Below are 27,791 nucleotides of genomic sequence, written 5' to 3'. Positions count from 1 at the left end.
CAACTGAACTACATTAGACCAGGCAGCCCCGAGTTATGAATTATGTAGAGATTTCAATCATATTTGTTAGCAAAACAAACTAATTTAAACTTGGAACATCTTGATGAATAACAGGCTTTTGCCTATAGCCGCAAGAGCATTTTAACGACATTCGACCCATTCTAAATGAGGCTTTATGCAGATGTTGCAGCTTCTGTTCGTTCAGCATGCATCAGAACTGAGCACACATGCCACAGAGCTGATTGTAGAACTGTCCCATTTATTTTATACAGACACATACAATCCTTCTCAGATGGCTGGCTAAAGATGACATGGAATGTTACAGTAAGATTTGTTTGTTTTTTTTTAGTTTTTTTTTGCATAAAATCTTCACTGTGGAAAATGCTGCAAAAGTCTAAGCCCCAGTTTTTGCTTTTTTTTTTCTCCCCCAATTATAATTATTATTATTAATTACATGATCAAACACCATCACCACACACTGTACATCGATGCAGCCTCTTCAGGGGAATAAATTAAACAAAACTCAGAGGCAACACTGCAATTTTTCTTTTAATCTCTGTAGTTAACAGGCAATTGCAGTCAGTTTGTATGAGAATGGAGGGAGGGGAGGGGAGGGGAGACAAACGCATCATCAGCCCACATAAGAAGCACACAATGATGAGTATGAAGTTAAGGGTCACTGATGTGGTCTGAGGCGGCCTCGTGTTGGTTTGCTTCACGTCACCGTAGATTGAGTTCATGTGGAGTTCATGTCCAAGCACTTGTGAGGCGCCCAGAATAAGAATAAAGAATCAACATTTCTTCGTTATAAAAACAAGGAGCTGAGAGTGAGCCTGGTCAGGATTCTCCATTCTGGACTTTGGAGACAGGTGGCTGCATAAAGTCTTTAAAGGGCCCCAGGGCCTCCTTCAGGGCTGAGCTCACTTCGGATGACGAGCATGTAATGCACTCTACTAGCGTAGGGTACAGGGCGATCACCTGAGCCCACGTATTACCATCCACTGCAGGCAGCAAACAAAAGAACAGAAGAGAGAGAGAAAGAAAGAAAATACAGACAAGTAGTGATGGGAGGGAGAGGAAGGAGAAAAATATTATTTGTTCCAGAGGACAATCAAAGAAATCATTTGCTTGATGAAACTCCCATAGGCATGTGGAAATGAGTTTTTTGCTCTGAATAAAGGGCATTGTAATACAAACATGTTCAAGGACACTTGAAAAATCTAATTTCACATTGTCTCGCTCCGATTTGTTACAGATACAAAAGAAAAAAAAAAAGAATTCTTCTAATTGACCTTGTTGGAAACAAACAGTTCTCCACAGATCAGAGATAACACTGAAAAATGGTCCCCATAGTACTCTGGCACATTTTCAAAATGAGCAGATGACAAATATGGCGGCTGCACAGTTTTTTTTTCTCTCTTCCCCATTACGCCTCGTTGTCATTCTAAGAATCATTCAATCATCTACATAGTACGATACTTACCGTTTTCCGGGTGTGTCTTTTTCAGCGAGTCCATCAAAGTGCTGATAGCTTTCAGTACAAAGATAATCTCGGTCACCTGCTGCCTACAATGAAAAAGGCACAACGGACGTCGTTAGCTTAAAAGACATAAAACGACAGAAAAGCAGAAAGGGTGAGCGTCACCCTTTCTGTCACAGGTATGTTGTTGTTGACGACAGGTGCCAAGGAACGGGTCGTTGTAGGATTAAGAAAACAAGAGACAGCAAAATAATGCGCAAACGACCAAATGTGACGACGATCAGATGATCAGAGAGATGGAAAAAGTACGAAGTGCTTAGCATGAATCAAAAAGGAAAACATCGCCTTCGTATACCAAGATCAGGCTTTTGCACGTTAGATCAAAACAAACTAGCAGAGCATATTCTAAACACCTGGACTCCCATTCCACCTCCCAATTGGTTGTTAGTTTATTTATTTAGTTAGTGGCAAAAATGCTTAGGACATTGTAGCATTAAACCCAGTATGTAATGCACATATAGATGGAACTAAAGTGGTCTTGGTTTTGCGCCCTGTGGTTAAAAGCCGGAGCAACATGCAGCTCCTCTTAGTTCTGTGGTGGAAACGGGGGTTGCACCTCGGCAGGGGGCAGCGTCCACTCAACCGCTCGTCCTCTACGTAGCGTCTGAGAACATCCTGGGACCTTTTGAGGAGCACAGAGAGCGCCATCCGAGAGATGTAGCCCTCCTGCGGGGTGGACACCTTGTTGCTGAAAGAAAACTGCAGCAACGTCTCGAAGCACACCTTCGAAAACTCCTCCCGCATCCGCACGTCTATTTCTGCCTCTGTTGAAAGGAAACATTTGCATATTAAGACCGTGATTAGCCGAATTATCCAAAGTGATTTGACGGTAGGAGGACGGACAGGAGTTTAGTTGCTGGTTCAACACACGAAGACCTGCGGCCTTGTTATTGCAGTGATAAACCACGGTATGGTTACACAGCAAGATTCCAAAAACAATGAGAGGTCAGTTACTTACCTGTGAACGAGGGAGACTGGGAGTGAATGGAACCCTTATTGAGCATAGCCATGATCTGGCCAACAAAGTCTTTGGGGATGAAATTGGCAAATGGCAAAATCTCTGTGCTGATCAACTGGACAACCTAAAAAGAAGTCACACGGTAGATGTCTGGAGAGCTCACTACATCTTTTCATATACGTACATTCCAAAAATCACCGAAGCTGATATTTACCTCAACATCAACGGCTTCATTCTTTTGAAATTCCTGGATGGACAGGTTATCGGGGGGAGTGCTATAAAAGGAGAACAGTTTGCTTGCTTTATTGGCCTTCTAGAACTTGCTTAATCAACATCGACCCGTGAACAAAAACGTACCTTTTGGTGAAGAGAAAGTCTTCAAAGGCATTGGCCAACTCTGGCCACATAGTGTCAAACTTCCCGGACGAAGCGTGCTGGCGGGCCACCGGCAGTCCAATAGACAGCACCTTAAGCAGAGATGACACGGCGAGCTTCCAGGTGCTCTCTGACGGACAGGCATACTTCAAACCCAAAGGCATTCTTAAAGCCTTCAGGGTCGAAAACAAACAGAGGAGAAATAATAACAGATATTAAAGCTGGAAGCTTTAGAAAACCTCAAAGAAAAATATTTCTTCTCGCGTCTTTATTCGAAGTGGAAAGACCTGCATTCCCTCAGCTTTGACATCAAAACAAGACTTTTAAAGGCGTTTTTGAAGCCACCAATGGTCCTTTTCAAATGTTATTCTTGAAAAAGCAACAGGCTCTCCTTATGACAAAGTGATCTTTTCCAAGAGCAGCTGGGTTGTGGAGATTTTACAAGTATCACCCTTACTTTGGAGCCAGAAAAGGGTGGGAGCGACATTTGGATGTGTCCGTATGGAATCTGCCTAATAGATCCTTGGCAAAACAACCATCTTCAATTTGGGGTTTGAGAAGAAACACATTGTGGGAAAAGAGCAGTTAAATGCAGGTGTCAAAATGGAGGGGGGGGGGGGACTTTTGGAAGCTATGCCTCTCATGGCTTCAGGTTACCAAGATGTAGATTTTTTTTTTTTTTGAGAGACTTCTTTATGAACATGTTTGAGTGCATTTTGCATTTGCAACATATGGGCTGCGATCCCTGAGCTCGATGTCGTCAGGGTCAGAGAGAAGTCAAAGCCAAATGTGCCCGAGGCTGGTGGACGTCGACAAACGAGCAGAAAGACACGGTGAATTTAAAACAACACATTTCCTGGAGGCATTTTGATCCCGCGCCCTCATGCCGTCGCTTTCTCCCAAACAAACAAAGCACTTCAGAATCATTGCCATGCCTGAATCATGTCGACGACGTCATCCAATTTAGCAGAACTTCAACCGCAGCGTTAATGCGGTGACATATTTCTAACTTAAGAAGCTGAATCACAGCTGTATTTCTGTATTCCAAACCCCTCACTTCAGTTTCTCAGCGAGTACAAGAATGCAAAGCCTGTAGAAAGGAATTCCAACACATCCAATCAAGCAAACAATCCTAGCAATCCTATAAAAAAAAAAATGTATAGTATTCTTCTGAAAATACCTTGATGATATTCTGCAGAACCTTCTCGCTGATGACAGCCTTGTGGCACGCTGTTTTATGGTACAGGTCCACCACCACCTCCAAGGAGCGCTCAGCAAAGGGCACATAGTTTAAGGCAACCCATTCTGCCTGCGGGGACAGGAAGTTTCAACAAAAAAATCAAACAAATCTGAACAATAATTCTCCGACCGTCTGGTAGAGCCACACTGAAAGCGGGGCTTAAAAGCACACTTTGCGGCGAGGATTAAAAAAAAAATTGCACACAAATTCAAAGTTACTGGAAGACAATTAGTTTGCTTCAAGAAGGCTTTTTGATGGTCTCCGTGGAGATGTTGGAGCCAAACAAATGAATTGATTCTTCAAAGTGTGCCTTTAAGAGGTATTAACAGAACCAAACGTGTGCGTATGAACATCACCGGAATCACAGAGTCGACTGAAAATGAAGTCCACAGGGACTGTGCACACAGAGGCAGAAACCACCAGTTAGTGGCAGGCAGAGGGGGTGGGTGGGAGGGTGGGGGCAGCATGGAGTGAGTGGTGAAAGACGCAGATGAGACGTGAGAGCCTACCATGCGGACCGATTTCTCATCTGCCGCAGGGGGTAGGTCATCACCATTCAGCACAGCTTAGTACAACTATAGATGGGGCTTAAGGAGATGATGAAACTCACCGGTGCAAATAGCTGGATCTAAAATGGTTATCCAGCGAGTGGTTCCAAGAAACAGAATGAGAAAAGACTGCAATTAAACTGCTGTTTTAGAGTTGTATCTGAAGTGGTTTGTTGGCTAAATTAACTTAAAAAAAAATAAAAATAAAATCAGGTCTGTCTGCCCGCCCCCTCCCTTTTTTTTCCCCCCACTTTTATCACCAGAGACCTTTAGGTCAACCTAACAATGGATGAAATCCAAAAAGACATTAAAGACCACCCATAACATCTGTTTGGCTCGGTGGGGATTTTGTTTGCACGTGTCAATTCAACAGCTCAAACAGATTCAGATCAACAGCAAAAAAAAAAAAAAAAAAAAAAATGGTCGAGTGGAGCCTGTGCCCCACATGCAGGCTGAACAGTCGTGATCCAGGTCCAGTTGGAGTTGGAGCAGAAAGATTCTGCTGGATCTCTAGCTTATGGACGAGCTAACTTGTAGACACTGATGACAGGACAGTGCTAAATAAATGTCGCTCTCTTTTCCTAAAGCGAGTGATCTTCCTTAAAATGAGTTGGGTGTCTTAGAAAAACGTGAATGTAAAACGTGTTGCGACTGAACAGCGGTCAAACATTCCACTGGCATGTTGGCAGCAAAATGATAAACGAGGAAGGGGATTTGAGGAGGAAATGGTTTTGGGGCGTCTAACGGGGGCCGAGGACAATCTGACAAACTTCATGTTAGTGCTTTCATATAAACTACACTTAAGGGAGGAGGAGGAGGAGGGGGGGGACTTCTTTCAAAGAAAGATCAAAGAAAAGGTGGCTGAAGGGAACTGAATAATGAAAAACAATGTCATCCATCATTTTAAAGAAAAAAAAAAACTGAATAAGTTGCTCAGGGGGGAAATAAACAAAACAAAACAAACAACAAGCAGTTCCATGATCTGCTGCATTCCGTACCTGGTTGTATTTGGCATTGGCCACGTGTTTGGTTTCCATCCTGCCGTACTGAGGAGGCTTGCAGGAAAACTCAACGAAAAGTAGCAGCTGTTCAAAGATGGCCGGGTACATGACCTGCAGGTTCTCCGGGCCCACGCAGATGGCCTGCAGCAGGGAGGGAAGGGAGGAACAAACAGTGCTGTCATCCACCACGGGAGTGCATATTGCATACTTTAGCAAATGGAAACATTTTTCCCGGGCTGAGTTGATATAAAAGAGGAAGAAACAACTTTTAGCAGCATGTACTGTTCAAACACTAAAGCCACTGTATGACTTACTGGGATATATGGATTTAAACTGTGGATGCTGACATTTTACACCACTAGGAAAGCATGACACTTCCCCCCAATTTTAACTTTATGTACCAAATATCATGTATTAAAAAACTCTGTTGGTATGGATACGTTTTTCCATTTCCTTTTCCTACCTTCTGCAAAACATCCAAAGCTGTAAGTACAGCTTCCTGCAGGCTGGTGAGCACCGCCTCAGTGTAGGAGGGGAGGATGAAGGGCGAGGCATCGCTACTGATAGGCACAGATACGGCCCCGTGGAGGATGACCCCGAGCTTTTTCAGATCCTCCATGCTAAAGTTAGCTTTGATGTGCTGGTAGAGTGCTGGGAAAATCTGGATCAATGCTGTGAGGAAAGGCTGACTCGGGATGAAGGCGAGCTTCTCTGTCGGGCCGCTCGGCGGCCTCGTGCTGTCCGTTCCCGTTCGGTACCACGTGTTCCACGCGGACCACCACAACGCCGAGTCCTCCAAGGCTGACTCCTCGCCTGGTGGCGGCGCCTGCAGCTCGGCCCCGTTGTACCTGGTCAACCTTTCAACCAACGAATCTGACCGCACCAGAGGTCTGCCAGGACCGGATGCTGAGAGAGGGTCGATGAGGACTGGGGGGACGCCCATGGCAGCGAGCGCGTCTCCCGCTTTGTCCGAGTCTTTAACGGGTGTGACGATCTGTAGGATTTCTTGAAAGCTCTTGAGGGCAGCCAGGGACACCTCGTTGTTTTTACTAAGAGCAGCTGACTGAATGTGGTTCAGCAGCACCTCCCAGGCCTCGAAGAAATCCCCTGCAGATACACACCAAAAAAACAGTGGGCCTGTTAGTGCAAAGCTGCTAATTAGCAGTTAAGGCAAACTGGAAATAGACGCACTTTACATTTTGATATGTGAGGTTCTGTAGTCACAAAAGGCCTATTTGAGAATATCAAATCACCAACTATTGATGTTCATGTTATCTAGGGTGCACGGAAGAGGAAAAGCCATCTTCGAAATAATTCTGTGCACTTCTCCTGTAGTGCGATAGAGCGGCGCTTTATTTTACCAGTGACCTCATGTAATGGAAATTAGCGTTTCCTTATTCACATCTCAGTGTGAAACAAATCCCGTCCACATGGGGCACAACGCAGCTACTGGTATGGAGGTACCACACCAACAAAAGTGCGCTGATTTGTATATCTGGTGAAGCTAAATTCTATTCACAACAGAACATAAGAAAGTATCGGATGTTAAAAGTGAGACATTTTACTTTATCATGAAAAATGAGCTCATCATGAATTTGTAAAAGCTGCCCAGTTTTACTTCTGAGAGACTCTGCGTCTCTAAGGTGCTCTTCTTACACCCAAATCGTGTTTCTGACCTGCTGCTAACCTACTTAATTGGATGCAACATGCTCCTCCAGCTGTTTCCATTTAGCACCACTTACTTTTTCAGCCTTTAGTTTCCAGACGTCTTGCTGCCTTTAAATAATCAAAAAGGTTTTCTTTCAACATCTGATATGTTTTCTAAGTTCTACTGTGAATAAAATATTGCTCGATGGGAATCGCAAATCACTGCGTTCGATTCTGATTCATATGTTAGTGTCCCAGCCTTTTGGCAGTTTCACCAGTAACATCAGCCAGGCACAGATTTACCAGAAAGCTTCAAAGGAAAGGTTTAAAGGAAGGCTGTTGTGTACCACAGCCATCACTGTGGCCGAGCGTCACATGTGGACTTACCCAATTGCTGGAGGAGATATCGCCTTGTGTTAAAAATGCGTGCCACCCCGGCTAATGTCAATACCCACGTCTCTGCCCACTGTTTTTCAGCGGTGTCACGTGAGTGGTGGATGAGGATGTTCCCGCCACCGGACTCTATCTTCTCCTTGTCCGCCGTGGTGGACGACGTCCTCACACAGTCGAGCAGCTGAAACAATACCTACAAAGGAGGTTTTATTCTTGATTTTGCTTATTCTCTGACATTGTACAGTAAATCGGAGCAGAATAATGCATATATTGGAGCTAAAACAATTTTTTCCTCTAAAGTCTAAGTAAATCAAAAGATGGAGACGAATTCCAGCCCGCTAACCTTCCAGACCACGATATGCCAAGTCGGCTGCTGCAGCAGGGTTCCGTGAGCAGCGATGGTGGAGAACAATGTCTGGCCGGCGCTTTTACGCACGGCCGGGCGCGGGTCGACGCACAGCTCGCCCAGCTTGGCGTACAGGCACAACCACAGGCAGTCAAAGGGAGGGGCAGGGTGGAACGGCCTGTTGAGGGTTTCCCCTTTCTCCTGGGCCTGCTTCTGCAGAGCTTCCTCCTCTCGCTCCAGCTCCTGGATGATGGCCTCACCTCTTTGGAAAAAGTAGTCTGAAATGTTCCACTGTGGGTAAAAAAAAAATGGAAATGGAAGAAGATGGCGAGTGGGAGTTAAACTGGAGAGAAGCTCCTGGTGGTTTCGCCATCTATTACTCTAAAGTGATTTCTTGAGAAAAGATACACTCTAGGAGTATTAATAGAGCAAACTCTGGATCGATATTAGGTTTTGCATGGCCTGAATACTGTACAAAGCATTTATGAAATGTCAGTACAGGCAGTTAAATGCTCTTACATTACAAATAAAAATGCGACCCCTGGAAAACTTTAAAAGACAGGTGGTCATTGTTAGCATTTCCCTGCCTCGTCTTCCTGTCACTCGCACCTCATCAGACAGCCTGTGTGTATAACAGACAATGTGCAACCTCACCAGTAAGCCGATAGACGTGAGGCTGATGTTGAGTTCCTGGTTCTGAAGGCCAAAGCTGCCAGCTACATCCACTACAATCTGGAGGCACGTGCAAGGCATTGTGGGAAGGAAGTCTGTCACCACCAACTGCAGGCACTGGAAGGCTGTTCGGATCAATGACTCGCTGAAGAGGAACGGGCCACACAGCGCACTTAGATTTAGTTTCCTCAAGTATGTGCAGCCAACAGTACATATGAAAGCATTTTATAGATGTTTAACGCCTGCCAGTTTAAACAGAAAACATTCCAGTGTTTATCGAATAGCTTAAGTGAGTAAAAATCTTACCCTTGATCATTGCGGATGGCTCCTATAACACCCAAAACAAGGGGCCAGCCGGGCCCCAGGCTGTCGCCATGGCTCTGCAGGATCTGCAGGACACACTCGAGCTGTTTCTGCCGAATGTCGGCATGCAGCACGTTGGACAACTCCTTCAGGGGGTTCAGCAGCAGCAGCTGCAGCCGCTTGGGAATTAAAGAGGAAGCAGGTGACTTATCAACAGGCAACAACCTGCCAACGTTATCGTTGTCTCTGTAAATCATGCTAATAAAACACTGCATTGGACACAATGCATATATTCATAATTCTAAAGGGCCATCTTCATCAGATTCATTACCGATTCATTACAGATTCATGGAGGGGAAACATGGACGGCTGCAAATAGTCTGCATAAAGCTCGTCTGTGTTGCCATGATTAATCTGAAAAACTGAAGTGACTTCAGATATAAAGTAACTCTTAATACGGAGTAAAAACCTTTGAAAGTATGTGAATATCACTGTCGTGTCCTACTTTGAATACAATTCTTAAAAGTCAAAAGAGTGGAAAACACAACGAATGAATGCGTGAATGAATAATTCAAGCAGTTATAACCGCTTGAATGTAAAAAGAGAGCATTTTCACCCATTTCATTTAAAAAAATTAAAAATAAAAAGTTACCAAAGTGAACACAGCAGCAAACTAAATTGAAAAAAAAAGCTCATTTTAAAATATGACGGCACAATCTGCCAAATATCGTGCATTCTCTCTCGTTTTTCTGTTCCTCGGCCCTCCTCTCTGCGCGCTTCCCTTTAACTGTCTCAGCGAGAGGTGAAGGTCACGGACTCTGGCAAGAGAAAATGACTCTGACATTTCTACTTTTCACATTCTGAGCTTTCGGCAGACACTTGTCTGTTATGAGTCACTGTGCGGCAGTGGAGGAGATTTCCCAAATGTCAGGATTACATGCAACACGTTTCAAAGAATCATATCGAGTCTTAGAAAATACTCCAGGTGGAAGGCTTATGAGTGGCTTTCTGGCCATACCTACCTGATTTTGGGCCAGCGGAGGGTCGTGTTTGTAGGCAAGCCCAGCTTTGATGAGCGCCGTCAGTGCCTCGGCCCCCCACTCTCTCATTCTGGAGTTTGGGTGCTGACAGACCTACAGAAGACACCAATGCAGACACACCAATGCAATGACAGATCTGACACAGATGCAGGGTTTCCCAGCAGTGATCAGGGTGGAAGGGTTACTGCATAACAAAGACTGGAATCTCCTGTGACAGACAGTGTAATCATTTAAGTACAGATGCGCATGGAGGGGGTCAGGCTAAGCACAGAAAGGTTTGATTCAAATTAAAAAAAAAAGGGGAAAAAAAGCTTGTTTTTGCTTCTGAGACATCAAACTTTAGATTTCTACGAGGAAAACTATTTTACTAAAACCCATAAATATAGAGCGTTAAATAGCTGCACTGTTTTAGAGCCAAAATTATCCTTTTTGCATTCACTTAAAAGGGAAATTTTATGGAAAAACAAACAAAAAAAACCCTTTTTTTCTTCTTCTTTCTCCTGGTGTAAAGTTACATAATCAAGCTCAACCGGCCTCCTCTGCTTGGACTCGACTTCTGAGCCTAACGCTTATTTTCTTGCTCGCGTTCAGCCTTCTACGGTGATGAAAGCAGCTCTCTACAGAAATGCTCTGTTGTCAGCTGCACTGAACAGCATGCATCTTACATCAAACCCAGAGGACATAAGAGCCCAGTGGACACATTTGTGTGGGGAAGCTGTATGAAGGTGTATACCGAGGCTCTTGTCATTGCAATGCTGTGCGATGTTACTGCAGCTGCACTAAAGAGACCACGGAAAACTGCGCCAGCTTGTTGAAAAGGGGCATGATGTGTCTCCTTTAAAGCTTTGTGGTTTAATTGCAATCTGCATCTGTATGAGAAGACACAGCAAAGGCCATATTTTCTTTAAAATATGAAAGCGCTGGATTTAACAAGCCCGCAAAGGAAGATGCTCAGTGCCTGAACAAAGCATACTTTGCAGGTGCAGCTAGAGATTCTGCTTTTGTGATAAATCAGGGCTTAGAACGGTGGGGAAAAAAAACTGCACACAACGATGAAAGATCGAACACTGATAGCAGAGCAAACGCACAGTGGACACATTCATCGCAGCGACCTCTCAACTCCGACGTGTTTATGTCAGACTGAGAGGGAGAGAAACAGATTGGAATAAGGGGAAAGAGATGAGGGGGTGGGGTGGGGGTGGTGGAATCAGTGCGTATGGAGGACAGAATCTGAGCTTACCTTCTGCAAAACAAACAGGTGTGCAAAAAGAGAGGGGAGATAGATAAAGAAAACTGTGAGGAAAAACTCCCAACACACACACAAATAGATCGACTGATACATAAAAAGGAGTATTTGCCTGTCTGTAAAGGTGGGTTCATAGAAACAGATTCAAACAGTTGGCAATATCCTGCCCCTCATAAGGCATCTTATATCTTTTGATATCTCAATGATGACTGAGCTTTCAGATCAGATAGTCTCGTGCCTCTGAATGGAGGCAATCCCAATGCCAGCATCATTTGTCCCATTTGTGTTCTCTTTTTAAACACAAAACGACTCTCCCCAGCACTGTCCTTTACTACGTTTTGAGTCAGCTGAGGTAAGCACAGGGACGCAAAAAGCAGGACGCATCCACGGCGAATAGAAACCGCAGCTGCAGCTGCTGCTGCTGCTGCTGCTGGCACAGCTTTTTGAATCCATTTGAACAACCACCTATTAGTGACTGATGCTCTGGCTGGGGTATTTACAGGGTAGGGCAAAAGAAAAAAGGAGAAAAAGGACTATGGGAACTGTTTTTTTTCTCCAAAACTCTAATGACAGCATGTTAGATTTATTCTAGCAGGTAAAATGTAAATGTTGTCATTTCAACAGCATTTATCCCGAATAACAGATTTTTTATATTAACTCTCTATCGGCACCATACTGGCTTTCTCTGCAAGAAGTTACCTCCAACAAGTGGCCTGTCAGCGGCCTCCAAAGGATTTCTATGCGATCCATGTTGACCAGGCCGGTTTCCAGCAGCTTTGCGACCGCAAATAGAGACGGTTCCTGAGTGACGACCACAGAACACAAACTACTGGTGAAATACCGGATGGAACTTGTACCCAAATGCAAGTTTCTGACAGTTTCTTAACCAAATCAAAAAAAAAAAAAAAGAGAGAAGAGGAAATAAATAAACCATACATGGTGGTGAAATGCAGAAACTGTCGTTACCTTGTTATTTCCATAAGCCATTTCCATGGCCTCCAGAGAGAGGGAACAGAGAGCGTTGATCAAGTGATGCAGGGACACATCATCCAGGTACCTACACCACACACAAAAATAGAACATTTATACACAGTTAAACAATAAAAACAGAGGAGATTTGCATTTAAAAATGGTTACAAATGGACAATAATTGCTTTACAAGGGACGAGTCTCAAAATCAGGACATATTGGCGGCAGTTTTCAAGCCCTCGGGCCACACTGAAGGGCGTTAATGAAACGAAAAGTACAGCAAATGATGCTTCAACAAAGTAAGACTCAGCCTCACTGGGAGCTCTCAAATAGTCTGGACAGGATGTTGGAGATGACGGGCAGGTCTGTCATCACCGCTGTGGTCAGCACCTGTGGAGGTAAATGACAACAAACGGAGCCAGTGAGCTCATGGTGGTTCACAGGCACAAGATGCAATGCATCTAAAAAGAAAAAAAGAAATCAAAAAGTCACCGTGCTGGGTCCCTCCACTGCTCGACCAGGTTTCAGGGCGCCCCCCACCCCTGGTTTAAGTCCCAGGATCCAAACCAAATGCTTTGAAAGGACAAATAGGAAAGCGAGCGAGATAAATAAAGCACATGGAAACATTCAAAACAAACAAAGCGCGACATTTTCTTAGTTATGAATTCCCTGACAGATGTAGTAGATGAAGTCAGTAATTACGCAACTGTTTGCTCATATTTGTTGGTGCTTACGAATGAACGTGTTTAATTTACCTGGAGCGTAGCCAGTACCAGCTGCCAGGAGGTGCCCAACACGGCTCCGTGGCAATGGGCCAGGTTCAGCAGGGTCCGCATACATTGGATGTTCTTGGCAGTCAGCTAAGGAAAAAAAAAAGCAAAAAAAAGCAAAAGATTAATTTTTTTAGTACATTTTCATGCATATATTATCAGATATTTAACAAACACGCTTCTCCAGAACCAATCATAATAAGCAAAGCAGCAGAAAGTACACAACTTTCTGTTTATAGTAATATCATCAAGTGAAGAACTGCAGAAACAAAAAGGTAAGGGGGGATACAAATGCGTTAATATTACTATGGGGAATATACTGATTGCAGCATAATTACTCCACAGAGACTGTTAAGATCATTGTGTGCACATTCAGAAATTTTATTACCACAGAGGGAAATTTAGATGCACAATCTTGCCTTATCTGTCCGTGTTATTCACCCTTACCTGAATGGGGACGTATGGAGAAAAGGTGCCTGTATCATTAGGCTTTCATCAGTGGGTGCCAGCTATGGCAGCGTTTCCCAGCCCTGGACCTCAAAGCTTACAGCCCGGCATGATTTCCACGTGTCCTCACACCTGATTCAAATAAATGGGTCAGCTCTTTAGCTCTTTCAGCTCTGCAGAAGACTGATGAAGACCCATTCATTTCAATCAGGTGTGCTGGGGCAGGGACTGGGAAACACTGACCTATAGCAAGAACATCAACAGTGAGCAGCCTTGTATGCCAACTGTTGGGTGCGTGTGTGTAACTGCTCAGAGACTTTCAGATGAAACTGACAAAATACTGGACGAAAGTACGTATTTTTGAAAGTTTTCTTTCGTACTCGAGTACGAAACCCTTTCAGAACCCATCTCTCCCCCAGATAAAAGCTATCCTGCCCTGGCTCATTTTGTCGTGACTAAAGAGAAGGAGCGTGAACCACATTTCGGTTTCCTTTGCGTGACTCAGTAATATCAAACTGCAAAAACTGCGTCCTTACCACCACTGTGCCCTGGGGCTGGGCTGTGAGCGGCTGCCCCACAGCCACCACCTGCTGATGAGATTCACTGGAGGGGCTGATGATCTGCACACTTTGGCCCTGGATAGAGTAGGCTGAGGAGAGCGCACGGAAAACACACAGCAGTCAAGTCTTTCAATGAGGCTCAGCAACACCCACAATCAGGTTTTGTTACAAGCTTGCGACATGCAAGAAAAGCTTTCTTAATTAACTCTGAAGGCAAAATCCAGCGTGACTCGAGACCCAATTTGCCAGCTTTCTCTCTCCGAGATGATATGCAAATAGAGACGGTCTGAGCAGCTGGTTTGAGAACAGCTGTGTGTGTATACGTCTGCAGTCCCAAGACGCAGCTCCCTGCGAGGCCGTAATTAGAGACCACAGAGAAAAGTTATGGATTAATGCAATAGGAGCAGGGCAACAGGGACAGGGAGTGTGCCAACAGTTTCCATGTTAGGCACAACAAACCGTATGGGAGATGAGAAGGGCTCATTAATGCAACATAATCACACATGACCAGATTCCATCCCCCAGGGTTGTGAGGACTTTATTTAAGCGTTTGCAGAACAGGTATTTTCAGCTGTCCATATGCATCTGAGAGACACAACATGGTCGAAGATGATGATGAATTTCAGCTTAAATTGTGTTTTTTTTTCCTCCGCAGTGCTGTACCTTTGCTGGAGAGGTTGGCGGCGTTGCTGCTGAGAACCGTCAGGGCGTAATGTGGAGGCAGAGAGGCCTTGCAGATCGCCGTGATGAAAGCGTCTCGAGGCGTCACCAGGCCAAGACGACCACAGAGCGAGGCCATGGTCAGCTCTGCTTTCAGGATGTTTTCTGTGGCCGTCTCATCAGTGCTGAAGACACAGGATGAGAGAGAAGTGTGAAGTAAGGCCGTCGGGCGACACCCTGACTTTTAATGACCCTTTAAAAGTTCAAATATGACTTCTCCGCAAGAAAAGACTTCAGAGATGGCTTCCCGTAAGCTATTTAACAAAGACTAGAGCTGAAAATCAAACGTGTTCCTGCCTGTCGTACATTTATAGCTAAAAAAAAAACAGATTTTGAGTTATTTCTCCCGTTTAATTTCTCACCAGGCCTTAGCTTAAACGTGTGACATGGCTGCTGAGTACAAATGATCAGTTATTATTATTATCAAGGGAGAGATTCTTACCTGGCATCCAGCAGCAGAGAGAGGGCGGCCAGGAGACCACACCAGCAGGCATTGACCATCTCCTCCCACACCAGGTGGGCTCCTCACACACAGAAACAAACCGTCACTGGGTTTTCCTTCAGCTATTCCACTTCATTTTGGATTGTTTTATGTCTTTAAATATGCGCTCCGTCTTACATGCATGTGTAAAAGACATTTCGGTGTATTATCAGCCACCAGGGGGTCATAGAGGTGCTATTTTCTTGCATCCTAATTCACACCAGTGCATTTTACCCTGACATTCATCACAGTTTGCTGCATTTAGAGATCATGTTTCTCCAGTTTTAGCTTCTCTTCATTGGCTCCCTGTTAAATTCAGAATAGAATTTAAGATTCTTCTCCTCACAAATAAAGTTCTTAATGACCGAGCTCCATCATATCTTAAAGATCTCATTGTAAGGTATTTTCCTAACAGAGCACTTCGCTCCCAAACTGCAGGTTTACTTGTTGTTCCCAGAGTTTCTAAAAGTAGAATGGGAGGCAGAGCCTTCAGTTATCAGGCCCCTCTCTTGTGGAATAAGCTGCCAGTAAATGTCCGGGAAGCAGACACCCTTTCCACTTTTAAGATTAGGCTTAAAACTTTCCTTTTCGATAAAGCTTATAGTTAGGGATGGCTCAGGTAATCCTGAAACATCCCATAGTTAAGCTGCTATAGGCTTAGACTGCTGGGGGACCTGATCTGTCACATCTTTCCTCACTTTGCTCTCTTTTTCCCCCTGTTTAATTTCACAATTGATTTTATGTACATGTGACATTATTGTGGTTATTAACCTATGTTTCCCTGTTCCAACAGATATCCTTTGAATGGCGTTATGGTGTTTTTCCCCCCTCTTTTCCCTCTTTTCTGTCTTCTCAAACCCCAGCTGGTCGAGGCGGATGGCCACCCTTCCTGAGTCTGGTTCTGCCAGAGGTTTCTTCCTGTTAAAAGGAGTCGTTCCTTTCCACAGTCGCCACAGGCACGCTCAGGATGGGAGATTGGACTGAAGACACGTTTCGGTGCAATCTGTTGGTTTCCTTAGCTAGGATATTAATTTTTTGAATTGGCTCTATATGAATTAATTGGATTATGATTACAATGAATTGAATTCCAATTGGCTTGAATTGGACTATATTACTTAAGTGCCTTGAGATGACAATTGTTGTAATCTGGCGCTATATAAATAAAATTTAATTGAATTGAACTTCTTCTAACTACATCTCTACCTGTTCATGTTCACTTTGATCGATTCCCAGCCAATATTTCACTGCTTTATAAGAACAAAGTCGTCTTTTGCGACTATTCTCACCAGGTTGTGGCTTCCACTCCTGGTCGGGGTGATTCTCCCTGAACTCGGCAGCGGCCTCTTCCTCTGCGGCCAGTTCTCTTTCAATCATGGAGGTGATGCCCCTCACCAGGTCGAGAAGGGCGCTGAAGGCCACCGACATGGCGTAGCCCTCTGGGATGGATGGCGGCTCAACCTTGTCCAGCATCTCCAAACTGGGGAAGGAGAAACAGAGCAAATGAGACGAAGGAAATGTAAGAAATTTCTGTCACAAACAAGCTGCACAGCATGTTAGCTGCTTCACACCGGAGTGCTATATTTGTGTTCACATTAAAGGAAACAGACAGAGGCAGACAGGAAGAGGAGGTGTCTAAAGTGTGTGCAGTAACAGTTCTTACTATGTAGCCTTTGCGCTGCCTTGGACGCTAACGGTCATGAGGGGGATCCAGGTGCCGCGGTATTCAAACGCAGCCTGGGTGGTCAGGGCACCGCTGGATCCTCCCGTCCCCTGGCCGCCCTGCGCCGTGCCCTGAGCCCCTGAACCCGACCCAGCTAGATAAGGAATAACAGGGATAAAATAGGTCTCCTTTGGTGATTTCCTTCTGAGTAGCTTTCCTTTCCAAACAGATAATTTTTAAGAGATGCTTCGGTTTTTGTTTTTACTTCATGGACGTGTAAAATACTTGGTCGTAAGTGGCAGAGGCAACGATTACGTGAAGATGGGTCACCCGTAAAAAAAAAAAAGAGTCAACTGACCAGCAGGTGCACTGACAGCTGCAGCGTTGCCCGCATTGGGAACAATGAAGAGGGACTGAATGAAGGATCCAAGGGCGTTAACGATGTCTCTGAATACCTTCGTGGAGTGCTGCTTCATGTCGTACGATTGGCAGAACGAACTGCGAAAGGAAAAGAACAACATCTCAGTTCCAAAACAGGGCTAAAAGGGCGACTGTGTGTGCTGCTGTAAATATTGTTTCAAGCTCCGTTTGGCTCAGGTTCATGTGTGATGTCAGACTTTGCTCAAGTGTTGCACTGAGCTCAGCAACTGTTTGGTTCAGCTGCATTTAGGTGGAAACAGAAGGCGTTAGCAGAAGCTAATTAGCACACTAAGAAAATAATAATCGAAGATGTAGGTAATAATAACCTGCAACTATCTTTGTCATGGCGCGGAACCAGGAAGATTGTATCATACTACATGCAACTGCAGTGGGAAATACAACGGTCTCAGTTGTTTTTAGGAGATTCCTATTCCTTACCGTAGCAAATGAGGCTGCACACACAGCCTATGGACTGATTCCACAGCCACTGCTCTGAGCCACTGTGGCTTCTCCCCATCAAGAAACTTTACCAGCAGAGACAAGAAGATCTCGCACTCAGTCACCTGTAAAATAAACACACACCAGACACAGATAAGCAAAGAGTATCAGGCTTAAGGAAGCGGTTCGGCGCCTCAGAGAACGAGGGCAAGCTTGCGAATGTTTCCAAGCACCACAAGGGACTTTCATCTCGAGAACTGACAGAACGCCACGAAATAAATGCAGCTGCAATGTTACATTTCTAAATGTCGGCAAAGCTCATTAAAGCGCTTGATGCACAGCCAGGACACAACTGCTACTAAGCTAATCCAATGCTAATAAGACCAGATCAATCAGGAGCATCAACTCTGTCCTTAAGAGAACTCCTCAGACATTAAATAATCCATCAGGCAACAGGTTTGCCCTGTCGACCATTGCAGGTCAGCCCCGTACCAGTAAGCTGTAGAAGTGCTTAATGAGGACTGAAACCACTCGTAGCAGCCTCATGCAGATGGGAAAGTAAGGTTTCTCCACAGGCGCTGGTGAGGCGGCGCTACTGCTGCCCTGCCGGAACTTGATGTTGGGCGAGAAGAGCTTGATGACAAGGGGACACACCCTTTCTTTCAGCAAGAAACTGAACTCCTGGTGCTGGAAGGAAAATGAAAAAAAAATATGAAAATAAAGCCACTGAGACACAATCATATGTAGAAATACCAAGATGGAACCTTTGTTTCACTGCACTGATCCTCAGAATCAATAATGTGCGCACCTGTAGGAATACACCTGGGAAATCATTAAGAACAGACTCGAGCAGCTCCAGGCCAAATGTTCGGGTCATCTCTGTCATCCCCACCAGCCAGTAGGGGGCATCAGCGTTCACCAGCTGGCACAAGTCCTGCAGGAAGAAGCACGACAAACATTCAGGACAATGGATTGTTGTGTCCGTCGCACATCACAGAGGGTGAAACAGTGCATTCACTGAGCCCTGCTGTTAGGAGAAAGATCGAAAGTGCAGTGTGGGTGAACAACAACAGGGGACTTAAAGACACAGGACCATTGAGTCTATTCTTCAATCATGCTAAGCTTTAAATTTCAGTGACTATACCAACAGCATTTTTTGGGGGGGTTAGGGTTAGGTGACGAGATCATGAGCTCGCTGCAAAACCAAGCGAGTCCAAAGGTTTCACACAAGGCAGAGCAACAGGGGCAAAGCACTGTGTGGAGGGATTCTGCCCCCTGGTGGACATACCTGGAACAGCATGTATGCATCTTTGGCGCTGGGTCTCAGAGTACTAACGGACCGCCGGTTGGTGTTTCCCTGGACAGGAGGAGGCTGCTCCACAATGCCTTTAGGCAAAATAAAATGGAAATGCAATATGTGCAACGCCAAGTGACAGTTCATAGCTAAATGAAGATCTAACTTTGAGATGCACGAGCTGCCCTTATGCCCTAACGTCAGCTTTCAGCAGCAAGAAACTCCAATTTCCCATTTATCTGAGTATTTTCCATCCCAATAACAACAAACTGAACTCTAATCAGTGCACGGCCCTTCCTTCCTTCTTCAAACCGTCCCATTGTTATCTCACCTTTAAAACGCTCATCCTCAGCAACCATCCTCTCAAACACCACCGTGACGACTTGTCTGACAGTGGCGGCCGCCGTGTTGTTGGTGATGTTGTCCTTGGTGAAGTGGAGGCGGAAGCACAACACAATGGCCTGTGCGGCGACAAAACACGCACGCAAAATATTGATGTGGTGATGTTTGGTGTAATGAAAACAAGAAACATTTGAATAATTACAGGCACAAGATTCCGAATACCTGAGAGGGGCTTTTTTTTTGTTTTATTTTTAAGGGAAATACAGTCTATAGGTAGAGATGAAGAGAACAGGACATAAATCTGCACACCGTGTGTGATATATAGTTGTGTAGGGGTTGTACCTTAGAAAGTACTTCATCATGAACAACTGTGTTGGTGGTAAGCAGGACCAGGACCGTCTGTAAAAGTTTTAGCTCCTCCAAACCGTTTTCCATCAGCTGCCACAACATGTTGATGATGTTCCCTGCCGCTGCCTGTTTGCACACATAAACAATACAGAAAAAACAGAAACCTGTGTGAGAACACCTGATCGTGACTCCATCTATGATTTTGGGCTATCATGGCGTTGGTGCTCAGGCCTTAATCACACACACACACAAACACACACACACACAATGGTGGGACCAGCTGGTGGGCTCTGCTTCGTGGTAACGACATCAGAGGGTTCAGTAGCCGCCAGTTAAGGTTGACGCTGACATCGAGTGACACTGCGTGTCCTTTTATTGGGTAGAGTTGTCTAAAATAGACTACTCTGCATGCATATCCTGCGAGTAGCTCTTATGTAAACTGGCAGGTAAACTTTTGACCTCGAAACCTGAAAAATAAAAAAAAAAACAATGGAAAACTGACTGTTTAGACTATTTTATTATATCTGGAGGCTGACCTCGACTTAAACTCTTTTTTTGGTCGACTGGCAGATGCAATCTAAAGCAAACACTCAGCTGTTTTTGCTAAATTCACATTAAATCTTTGTGTGTGTGTGTGTGTGTGCGCGCAGCGCTTCTGTTCAGCCACCACCTCTTTTTTCTCTTTCACACACAACAACATATGTGTTACATATCCCTCTCTGCCTCGCTAATTCAAGCACATAGAGGGAGAATTTCATTTGGTGCATCACAAAATGACCGTACAGGCGCACTGCGGCTATTCCAAGAAAGAGAAAGTGAGCGAGAAAGAGGAAAATTAAGGCATTTCTCTTGCTTCGGACCTAATGTGTCGGACGTTTACAGGCGGCCCTAAAGACATCGAACGGGTCTCTTTATTGCCAGATTGCTGCACTGCTATTATTTCCATCTAATACCGTTGGTTTCAGCTTTAAATTCTCAGCTACAGTCAAGAAACTGCAGGATTTAACCCGGCCTGCTCAGAGATGTATTTCTCATTACTTCCTTGCAGCTTCCTTTTGTTCTCCAAGGATTTGGATGTCGCAGAATCATTAAACTGTTCAGATAAGACGCGTTTCTGACGCCTGGATCGAAAAGCGTTGACAGTCTTGTTCCTGCAGTGCTACGATCTACCATCAGATGCCTTCTCGGATGCTGTCATTAAGAGGTTATTCAGTGTCTCTGGTGGCTTAACAGACAGACAGATATTTTCTGTCAAGACATTTAAACTGGCTCTTCTCTTTCCCCCAGAAAGCAGAGCGACTATCCCACATTCTCTTCATTAGTCAAAATAGTCTCTCCATCAGATAAGAACATACAGTTTGTCTTTGTCCCATGTGGCCCTGAAGCTTTGAAAGTCTAAAATTGGGTGGCTTGCAACCAAAGTTACTGCAAAATTAGTGTATTGTAGTGCATTGTAATTACTGTACTGCAAAATTAGATACTTGTAGTGTATCCGAGACGTCCTGCAGAGTGATGGCTGCCATTCAAACAGTATATAGAAGTAGGGAAGAGGGCATCAGAAAGGAAATGGAGACAAGTTCCTGAATCTGCAGCTTTATCAGAGGAAATCTTCCTCTTTCGCTGTGCCAAACTAAAACTGTGACATCGTATTTTAGGTCTTTGAGGTGTAAAGGTTCCATTGATCACAGTTTATACCCTGAAACAACTAGTTGAGGTAAAACTAGCTATTTTAATCATTCAAAATTGTAATAACCCTCATGTGCTTAGTATTGAGTGAGAGGTCGATTAAAACAGAACCGAATGGTGTGTCGTGGCACATTTTTATAAAAATAATAGCTTCCACCTGTAGTGTAGAACATCTTCCCGCCAAAAGAAGACGCTTAGAAAGCCATTTCAGTCTAATTAAATAAACGCCTCGCACCAATATGCAGAGAGCGCGTGAGGTGGCTCAAAAAGCTCCCTTCACAGTTGGAAACAGCTCTCATATCAGGTCTGAGACTCCAGCTTTTCCCATCCGGCGAGCTTATGTTAAACTCCAAAGTAATTAAAGTCACCCTTTTCCTGAGTTGGGCTCCTTATTTCACTGAGCTCCTCTCTTATTTGGCCACCACCGCACACGGAGCTCACGGCGAACTGTAATCCTCGATTACGGAGAATGCAAAGCGCTTCGGAGAAAACTGTCCACGCGTCCGATGACACCCTGGTTCTCACCTCAGAAACCACCTCGTGGGACATGAGTCTCTGGATGGCAGCCAGACACAGCTGGGTGATCTTTGGCTCTTTGGTGCCACAGCCCATCAGGAAAGGCTGCACGACCTCTGAGCTGTTCTCCTTCAGTGCTGCAACCAAAGGAGAAGGTCACACCATTTATTAGAATATTTCTGCACAATTTGGGAATAAAGTCCAATGAAAAAAAAATACACACGTGCCCCTTTATTTAAAACAAATAAAAACTTTTATTGAATCCCACACTTGACGTTTCCAACTATGAGCTGCTTTTTTGCTCTGCAAAATTAGTTTTTGAGGTGACACGGGCCAATGAGGAGCTATGAAAAGACTGCAGACAACTGAAGCTGAGGGATAAATATGCACGGATATCAAATACGTCAATGCAGAGGCTTTTTTTTCTTTTTCTTATGAGATAATATGGCGCATCGACTGGTTTGGTGGAATCTGCGGCCATCTGACTTGCATACATTCAAAAGGAAGTTAAAATACAACAGCTCAAGTCATTTTATATGTACATTATAAGCAGATAATACAAAGAACAACAACAAAAAAAGCCTGTTGCTGTTTATTCAGATGTTTATTTCATTAACAAAGGCGGTGACAATTGGAAAAAAAGGAATTTCTGAACACATGTACTGTAGGCCAAAAGCTGCTTTATTGTCATTAACCACACGAGTGAGAATAAACTAATTATATGGTGTAACTACAGCTTAACCAGGTCAGAGGCAGGAAAAAAAAATTCTATCTGTCACTATCAGATCAGATAAAGTAGGTCACACCTCACCTTCATAGACAACCGTGCCACTCACCTGCCAGTATGTCTGTATTTCGGGCCGCGATGGTCTTAATCTTCACGATGCCAGACTCTGCAGCCTAGAGGAGAGCAGAGAGGGGAGACTTTTACCTGAGCATTTCATCTTAACAGGTCTCAAACAGACTGATGGCGCAGCACTGCTGCACTGCCGGCGATGGACACAGCATGGGAGAGGAGAGGGGCAGAAGGAGTGATGGAGAACGGGCTTTAACTTGAAAAGGATGTGAGGGTAGACAGTGATTTCCCCCCAGTGAGATGTCTGGTGCGGGGGGGGGGGGGGGCTGTGCTAAGACATGAAAAAGGGGGGAAAAGAAATGTCAAGAGAGGATGGGAAGGGGGAAGGGTTGACATTGAGACAGACTGAATGGGAGTCTGTGTGAGAAAATAGATTTATCAGTCAAAACCGAGGCTTTTCTTATCTTTCTGCATCAACCACAGGCCACAACACGCCTGTCAAGACCTCCTTTTCTACCATCTCTTCCCCTTCTTTGACTTCCATTCCTTCTCCTCACTACAGTGCTCCCCTCACCGGTTCTACCTCTGCGAAAAAGATCCACACGGTCAACAACGGAGCTCATCATCTCTGCAGCTCTGACAGAAATGTGGGCCTTCCCCACAGATTAAGGGGGGAAAAAAGGAGGAACAAAGCATTATATCTACAGACGCTCCATGTGGCCAATACTTAAAGCACATAGTAATTAGAAGTGAGTCATTCTGCTTAGGAGCAGACACCTGTGTTGCAACTGGCCTTTACGTGTGTAAGACTTGGCCAACAAGATGATTATATGGCTTCACCTTGTCATTTAAATCGCAGCGGGGTCAAGCCACTGTGAAGGGTAATAATTCATGACCTGTCAAACTGTCAGTTACCAAGCAACCGCCGATTGGACTTGTCATATAGACCGAGTCTGGCTTATTGACCTACGTCTTCTCGAAAAGTGAAAAAAAACAACAAAAAAAAAGGAAATCTAGACAACTTCCTCTTCAGAGACGCAGGTCTTCACAGATGAAATGCCAGCCAGCATGTCTGACACGCTGACGAAATACCGGGCCGCTGAAATGAAAAAGTTAACAGAACCGCACAGAGCGGGCCGCTGAACTTTAAAGAACACACATCGTGACTTCTCTCAGAAGCCGACTTCATTTCATGAGGTCTCGATGAAAATATCGGTGACATCCTTTGGTCAAAACGCCACAGACAGGCGTCAAAACGCCACAGACAGGCGTCAAAACGCCTTTTCCCACCATGAACTATCACCCCTACTATATATTACAAACCAGACAAGTCTTCAAAGTAAAAGTTTTGGCTTTGCATTTGGTCATTTTACATTTAAATCTGATGTAAAGCTGGCGAGCTTCAGACTTGACTGGCTTCAGCCACTCTGCTGAACTCTGCAATGTTCACAACCTTTGCCTTTCAACAACAGAAAGTGACCGTTTAGTCAGGTTTTTTCACATTTACAAGTATACCAACAGAAATCCTTGTTACCGAGGTCAATAACAGCACAACAAATGAAAGGGGAGAGGAGGAACCTGCTAGAAAAAGTTCATTCTAGTCTTTTGACACAAAGTAAGGAGGAAGCAGGAAAGGATTTGCTGCTTTCAGCTCTTTCCAAGAGCCTTGTCAGTGTGGAGAACCTCAAAGAGGAACTGACCCATGTCTGCAAACCAGCTCTAGTCTTTCAAAAGCAACAATTGTCAGGCTCATCGCAGACTTTTGTAGCAACACCTCGTGGGAGTCTCTGACACTCTGCAGTTTTCTGGAACTGACTTAGCATACTGAGGGGGGGAGAAAGGGGCTTATTGAGTCAGATTTTCAGCATTGCTGTGCCATATTACAACATCATCCACTCACACTGCTCGGTCAATTGTTTCTGTGGAAATGAGAAGCCCACTGAAAATCTGCTTTAGTTCATTCTACAGGTGCTCCCAAGACGGAAGCATTTCACCCAACTACAAAACAGCCGAGTCAGAGATATTTGAATGAGGAAAAAGCTACGTTTTGTTTTTTTAAGGACAGCCTCTGGGTGTCATGCTGCAATTTCATTTGGAAAATATGGGACTCTTTTTTTGGCCTCTCTATCCATGAGAAACCACTGACTGTTGTGCAATGTCACCACAGGAAATGAGCAGGAAGTAGAACCAAGATTTGCTGGGAAAAAGAGGACAAAACTGCCTCTTTCTTCATAACGTTGGCACACTGATCCGTAATAAGGTTTTACTGATGCGAGCAGACGATCTAAAGCAAAACAGAAATGCAATTATTCGTGTGAAATTAAAAGACATTCGGAACAATATTCAAAGACTGCATTGTGGCCCCGAAACACCCACAGAAGTCATCTGAACTCAAACAACAGCAGCCTGTTTGTCGCAAAAGAGCGGCCGCGGCACATTTCACCACTTAAGTTTGGGATAAGAGTTCAGGTGGCCTCAGACATCCAAGTGAGCCCCTGCACTGCTTCGATAGCCAAGGGAAGGATGCACGTATGGACCTGGAAAACCTGGATTAAGATAGATCAACAATTAAGCCGGTCACATCGCCAGGCCCCTGGGCGAGGCCAGAGAGCGGACGACAGATGTGAGATCAGCTGTTTTCTTTTCATGGCCCACTGTGACTGCCACGCATTTCACTTTGAAACATCAGGCACTTTAGTCAAGGGACTGAATCTGTACCGAGTGGGACACAAAGACACTGGAAGCACTGGCTAAGCAATGCCTTATTTCTAATCTTAATGTTGCTTTTATCCAAGGCTGAGGCCTGAGGGAAAGCCAACAAAGCTGATGTGCTCTAATACGCCTTTCCCTGTTGAGCCGGCTAACAAATCTTGCTACGGCCAATAAAAAAATAAAAAAAAGCGCCTCTCATGCAGCTGAGCCCTTCATCGAACAGTCTGCATGACCACCGTTAGTGTTTTTAGTTAACGGACGCAATTACAAGCAATTAGAGTGAAGGAACTCTGACAGGTATCAGCTGAATTAGATAAGTTTGGCAACCACTTGGCTGTTGTCTGTGTGCACTTGAGTGACGTAAAAAAAAAAAAAAACAACACACAACCAGTCAGGAAACACAACTAAACCAAACCGCAGCAAAGCGGATAGAGGTTACATTTGTCCGGTATTGTATAACATCAGCTTCATGATCGTAGAACGCCGTGCGGATTAGCCTTTCCAACACCACTCAAGAAAATGCAACACATCCAGATGTTAATGAGCTCTGACCCACGCCACGAAGGCTGCCGAAAGCAGAGCAAGTCAGACAGAGTCTCGTCTGAGGGGAGTCAGAAATAGCTGTGCTGACCGTCCTCTAAGTTTCCATCTGAACATGCACACGCAGCGGAACAATGAAGCTCCCTGTGCTTTTCTGTCCTCAGACTCAGTCACAGTGCTTACATCACAAAGTCACTCAGCAGGCACTAACAGAGCAGTAAGTCATTACACAGAAAGAGAAAGAAGAAAGAAAGAAAATAAGACGACTAACTAGTGAGAAATCGCTCTTGGCTGGGCCCAGCAGGCTTGTTTTGAAAGATTTACAGACGTCCTCCATGAGAAAAGTCGTCGAAAACAAACCTCTTATGCTTCATAAACTTATGTGTCAAAGTGAATGTTTAAAAGTTTAAAATGTTACAACATGGTGATTCGAAAGTTCAGTCAATAATCCTGGTATTTCCAAATGCATCACGGACTTGATCATGTCTCTGTTCCTTTGATTCAGCCTCCAACATAAAATGAGGCTGAATGAAAAGATGCTTGATGTGTATTGAAATAAAACCCACTTGTAGACCTAACGTCAGCCTGATAATACAGTCCAAAAAAAGCTATGTAGATAAACGATAATTCACAGTCATTGTTACCTGAAGTAGCCACAATAGCTGTGTTCTAGTTTCATTTAAAGCGGTTTCTCTTATAAAGATGTTCCTGTAGTGAGCTGTCATGTGAGGAAAAACTCTGCTTTATAGTATCACCCATTTGGTATGGGCAAACCACCTAACACCTGTGCATCCCTTTACTGAGCAACTAATATGGGAAAAGGCCCACCAGGAAAACACAACTTTTAATTTACTAGAGGAGTCTGAAGGCAACTTGGTGGCCACAGCAGACAGAGACAGGCCCTGCGGTTGGTGCATAAACGGGCTCAAACAATCGAAAATCAGCACAATCACAAACCAAAAGGTACCAGATTCACAAATGGGACAGGGTGCAAAACTCTAAAGTGACGGCTCAATTAAGCTAACTAGCCGGCTAACCTCTTTGACAGGAGGGAATTTCTTCTTGCACTCCATGGAGAGAGACCGCAGATCCGTCTGCATGTTCTCCAGCAATTTCTTCACCGCTTCGGGGCTGCTGGTCGACATCTTTTGACGGCGTCTGCGACAGAATTCTTAGGAAACTTTACACGTTAAGGAATGTGGGAGCGCTGTCGCCCCCCACCCATTCACCGCGAGGATATAATCCGTTGCTACTTTATTCGTCTCCCTTGGAGAAGAAAACAAAATCGCCGCGGTCCATGGACGCTGTATTCCACTTCTCTGCTTTAAGCGCCCGTGCGCAGGAGAGCAGCGATGACACCGGCATACGTTCGCCCTCTTTAAAGCCCGCTGGCATTAGCTTCGCGAAGTAGCATCGTTACTCTTAAGTTTCTATTTCTGAAAGTGGTCACAAGTCGAAGATATTAGCTAAATTGAGCTGTCTGCTATCAGCGGCCGTGTCAGCTCTACTTTCCTTCCCACAATGCTTTGGTGGACAGTGACACGTCACTGGGACTTCCGTAAACAGTGACGGATTCTGAAAAATGTCTGCAGCGACCTCTGCCGGAAAAGCTTCACCGAAATCAAACGACAATAGTTTTCGAAAAAGAAATTAAATTAAATTGAATTGAGTTATAAATACCAGCGAAAATGTTTGGCCAAAAGACAAAGCAGAAATATTGTAAGAATCAAGTTGATTTACTTAACTATTTCATCTATATTTAATCATAAGTTGTAATGTTTAT

The 27,791-nt window shown here is 44.6% G+C and overlaps 1 protein-coding gene across 3 annotated transcripts; it reads right to left on the bottom strand.

Annotated features, from left to right (window-relative positions):
- Positions 1 to 239: 239 nt before the first annotated feature.
- mon2 (MON2 homolog, regulator of endosome-to-Golgi trafficking) lies at positions 240 to 27,533 on the bottom strand. 3 transcript variants are annotated; one of them, XM_072386261.1, is made up of 35 exons: positions 27,046 to 27,533; positions 22,797 to 22,860; positions 21,970 to 22,097; positions 19,753 to 19,884; positions 19,400 to 19,529; positions 19,063 to 19,160; positions 18,583 to 18,708; positions 18,267 to 18,461; positions 17,775 to 17,899; positions 17,275 to 17,414; positions 16,917 to 17,070; positions 16,543 to 16,733; positions 15,218 to 15,299; positions 14,719 to 14,900; positions 14,032 to 14,144; positions 13,034 to 13,138; positions 12,771 to 12,851; positions 12,595 to 12,668; positions 12,276 to 12,366; positions 12,009 to 12,110; positions 10,046 to 10,156; positions 9,027 to 9,202; positions 8,703 to 8,865; positions 8,046 to 8,339; positions 7,697 to 7,895; positions 6,126 to 6,769; positions 5,660 to 5,803; positions 4,724 to 4,741; positions 4,054 to 4,182; positions 2,856 to 3,046; positions 2,713 to 2,773; positions 2,499 to 2,622; positions 2,097 to 2,304; positions 1,484 to 1,566; positions 240 to 1,001 (listed from the first exon to the last, which is right to left on the bottom strand). In XM_072386261.1, exons 1-35 carry the CDS (start codon positions 27,151 to 27,153, stop codon positions 838 to 840), a joined length of 5,130 nt encoding a protein of 1,709 aa, XP_072242362.1. In that variant the 5' UTR covers positions 27,154 to 27,533; the 3' UTR covers positions 240 to 837. The 3 variants fall into 3 exon arrangements, with proteins under 3 accessions (XP_072242362.1, XP_072242363.1, XP_072242364.1); XM_072386262.1 differs by having other exon boundaries at positions 15,218 to 15,296; XM_072386263.1 differs by lacking the exon at positions 4,724 to 4,741.
- Between the last annotated feature and the right edge of the window lie 258 nt (positions 27,534 to 27,791).

This window comes from Leuresthes tenuis, unplaced genomic scaffold (genome assembly GCF_036924035.1).
Source record: "Leuresthes tenuis unplaced genomic scaffold, fLeuTen1.0.hap1 SCAF_5, whole genome shotgun sequence".
Taxonomy (NCBI): Eukaryota; Metazoa; Chordata; class Actinopteri; order Atheriniformes; family Atherinopsidae; genus Leuresthes; species Leuresthes tenuis.
The sequence above is the reverse complement of the archived record's forward strand: the minus strand, read 5'-3'. Positions and strand labels throughout refer to the sequence as shown.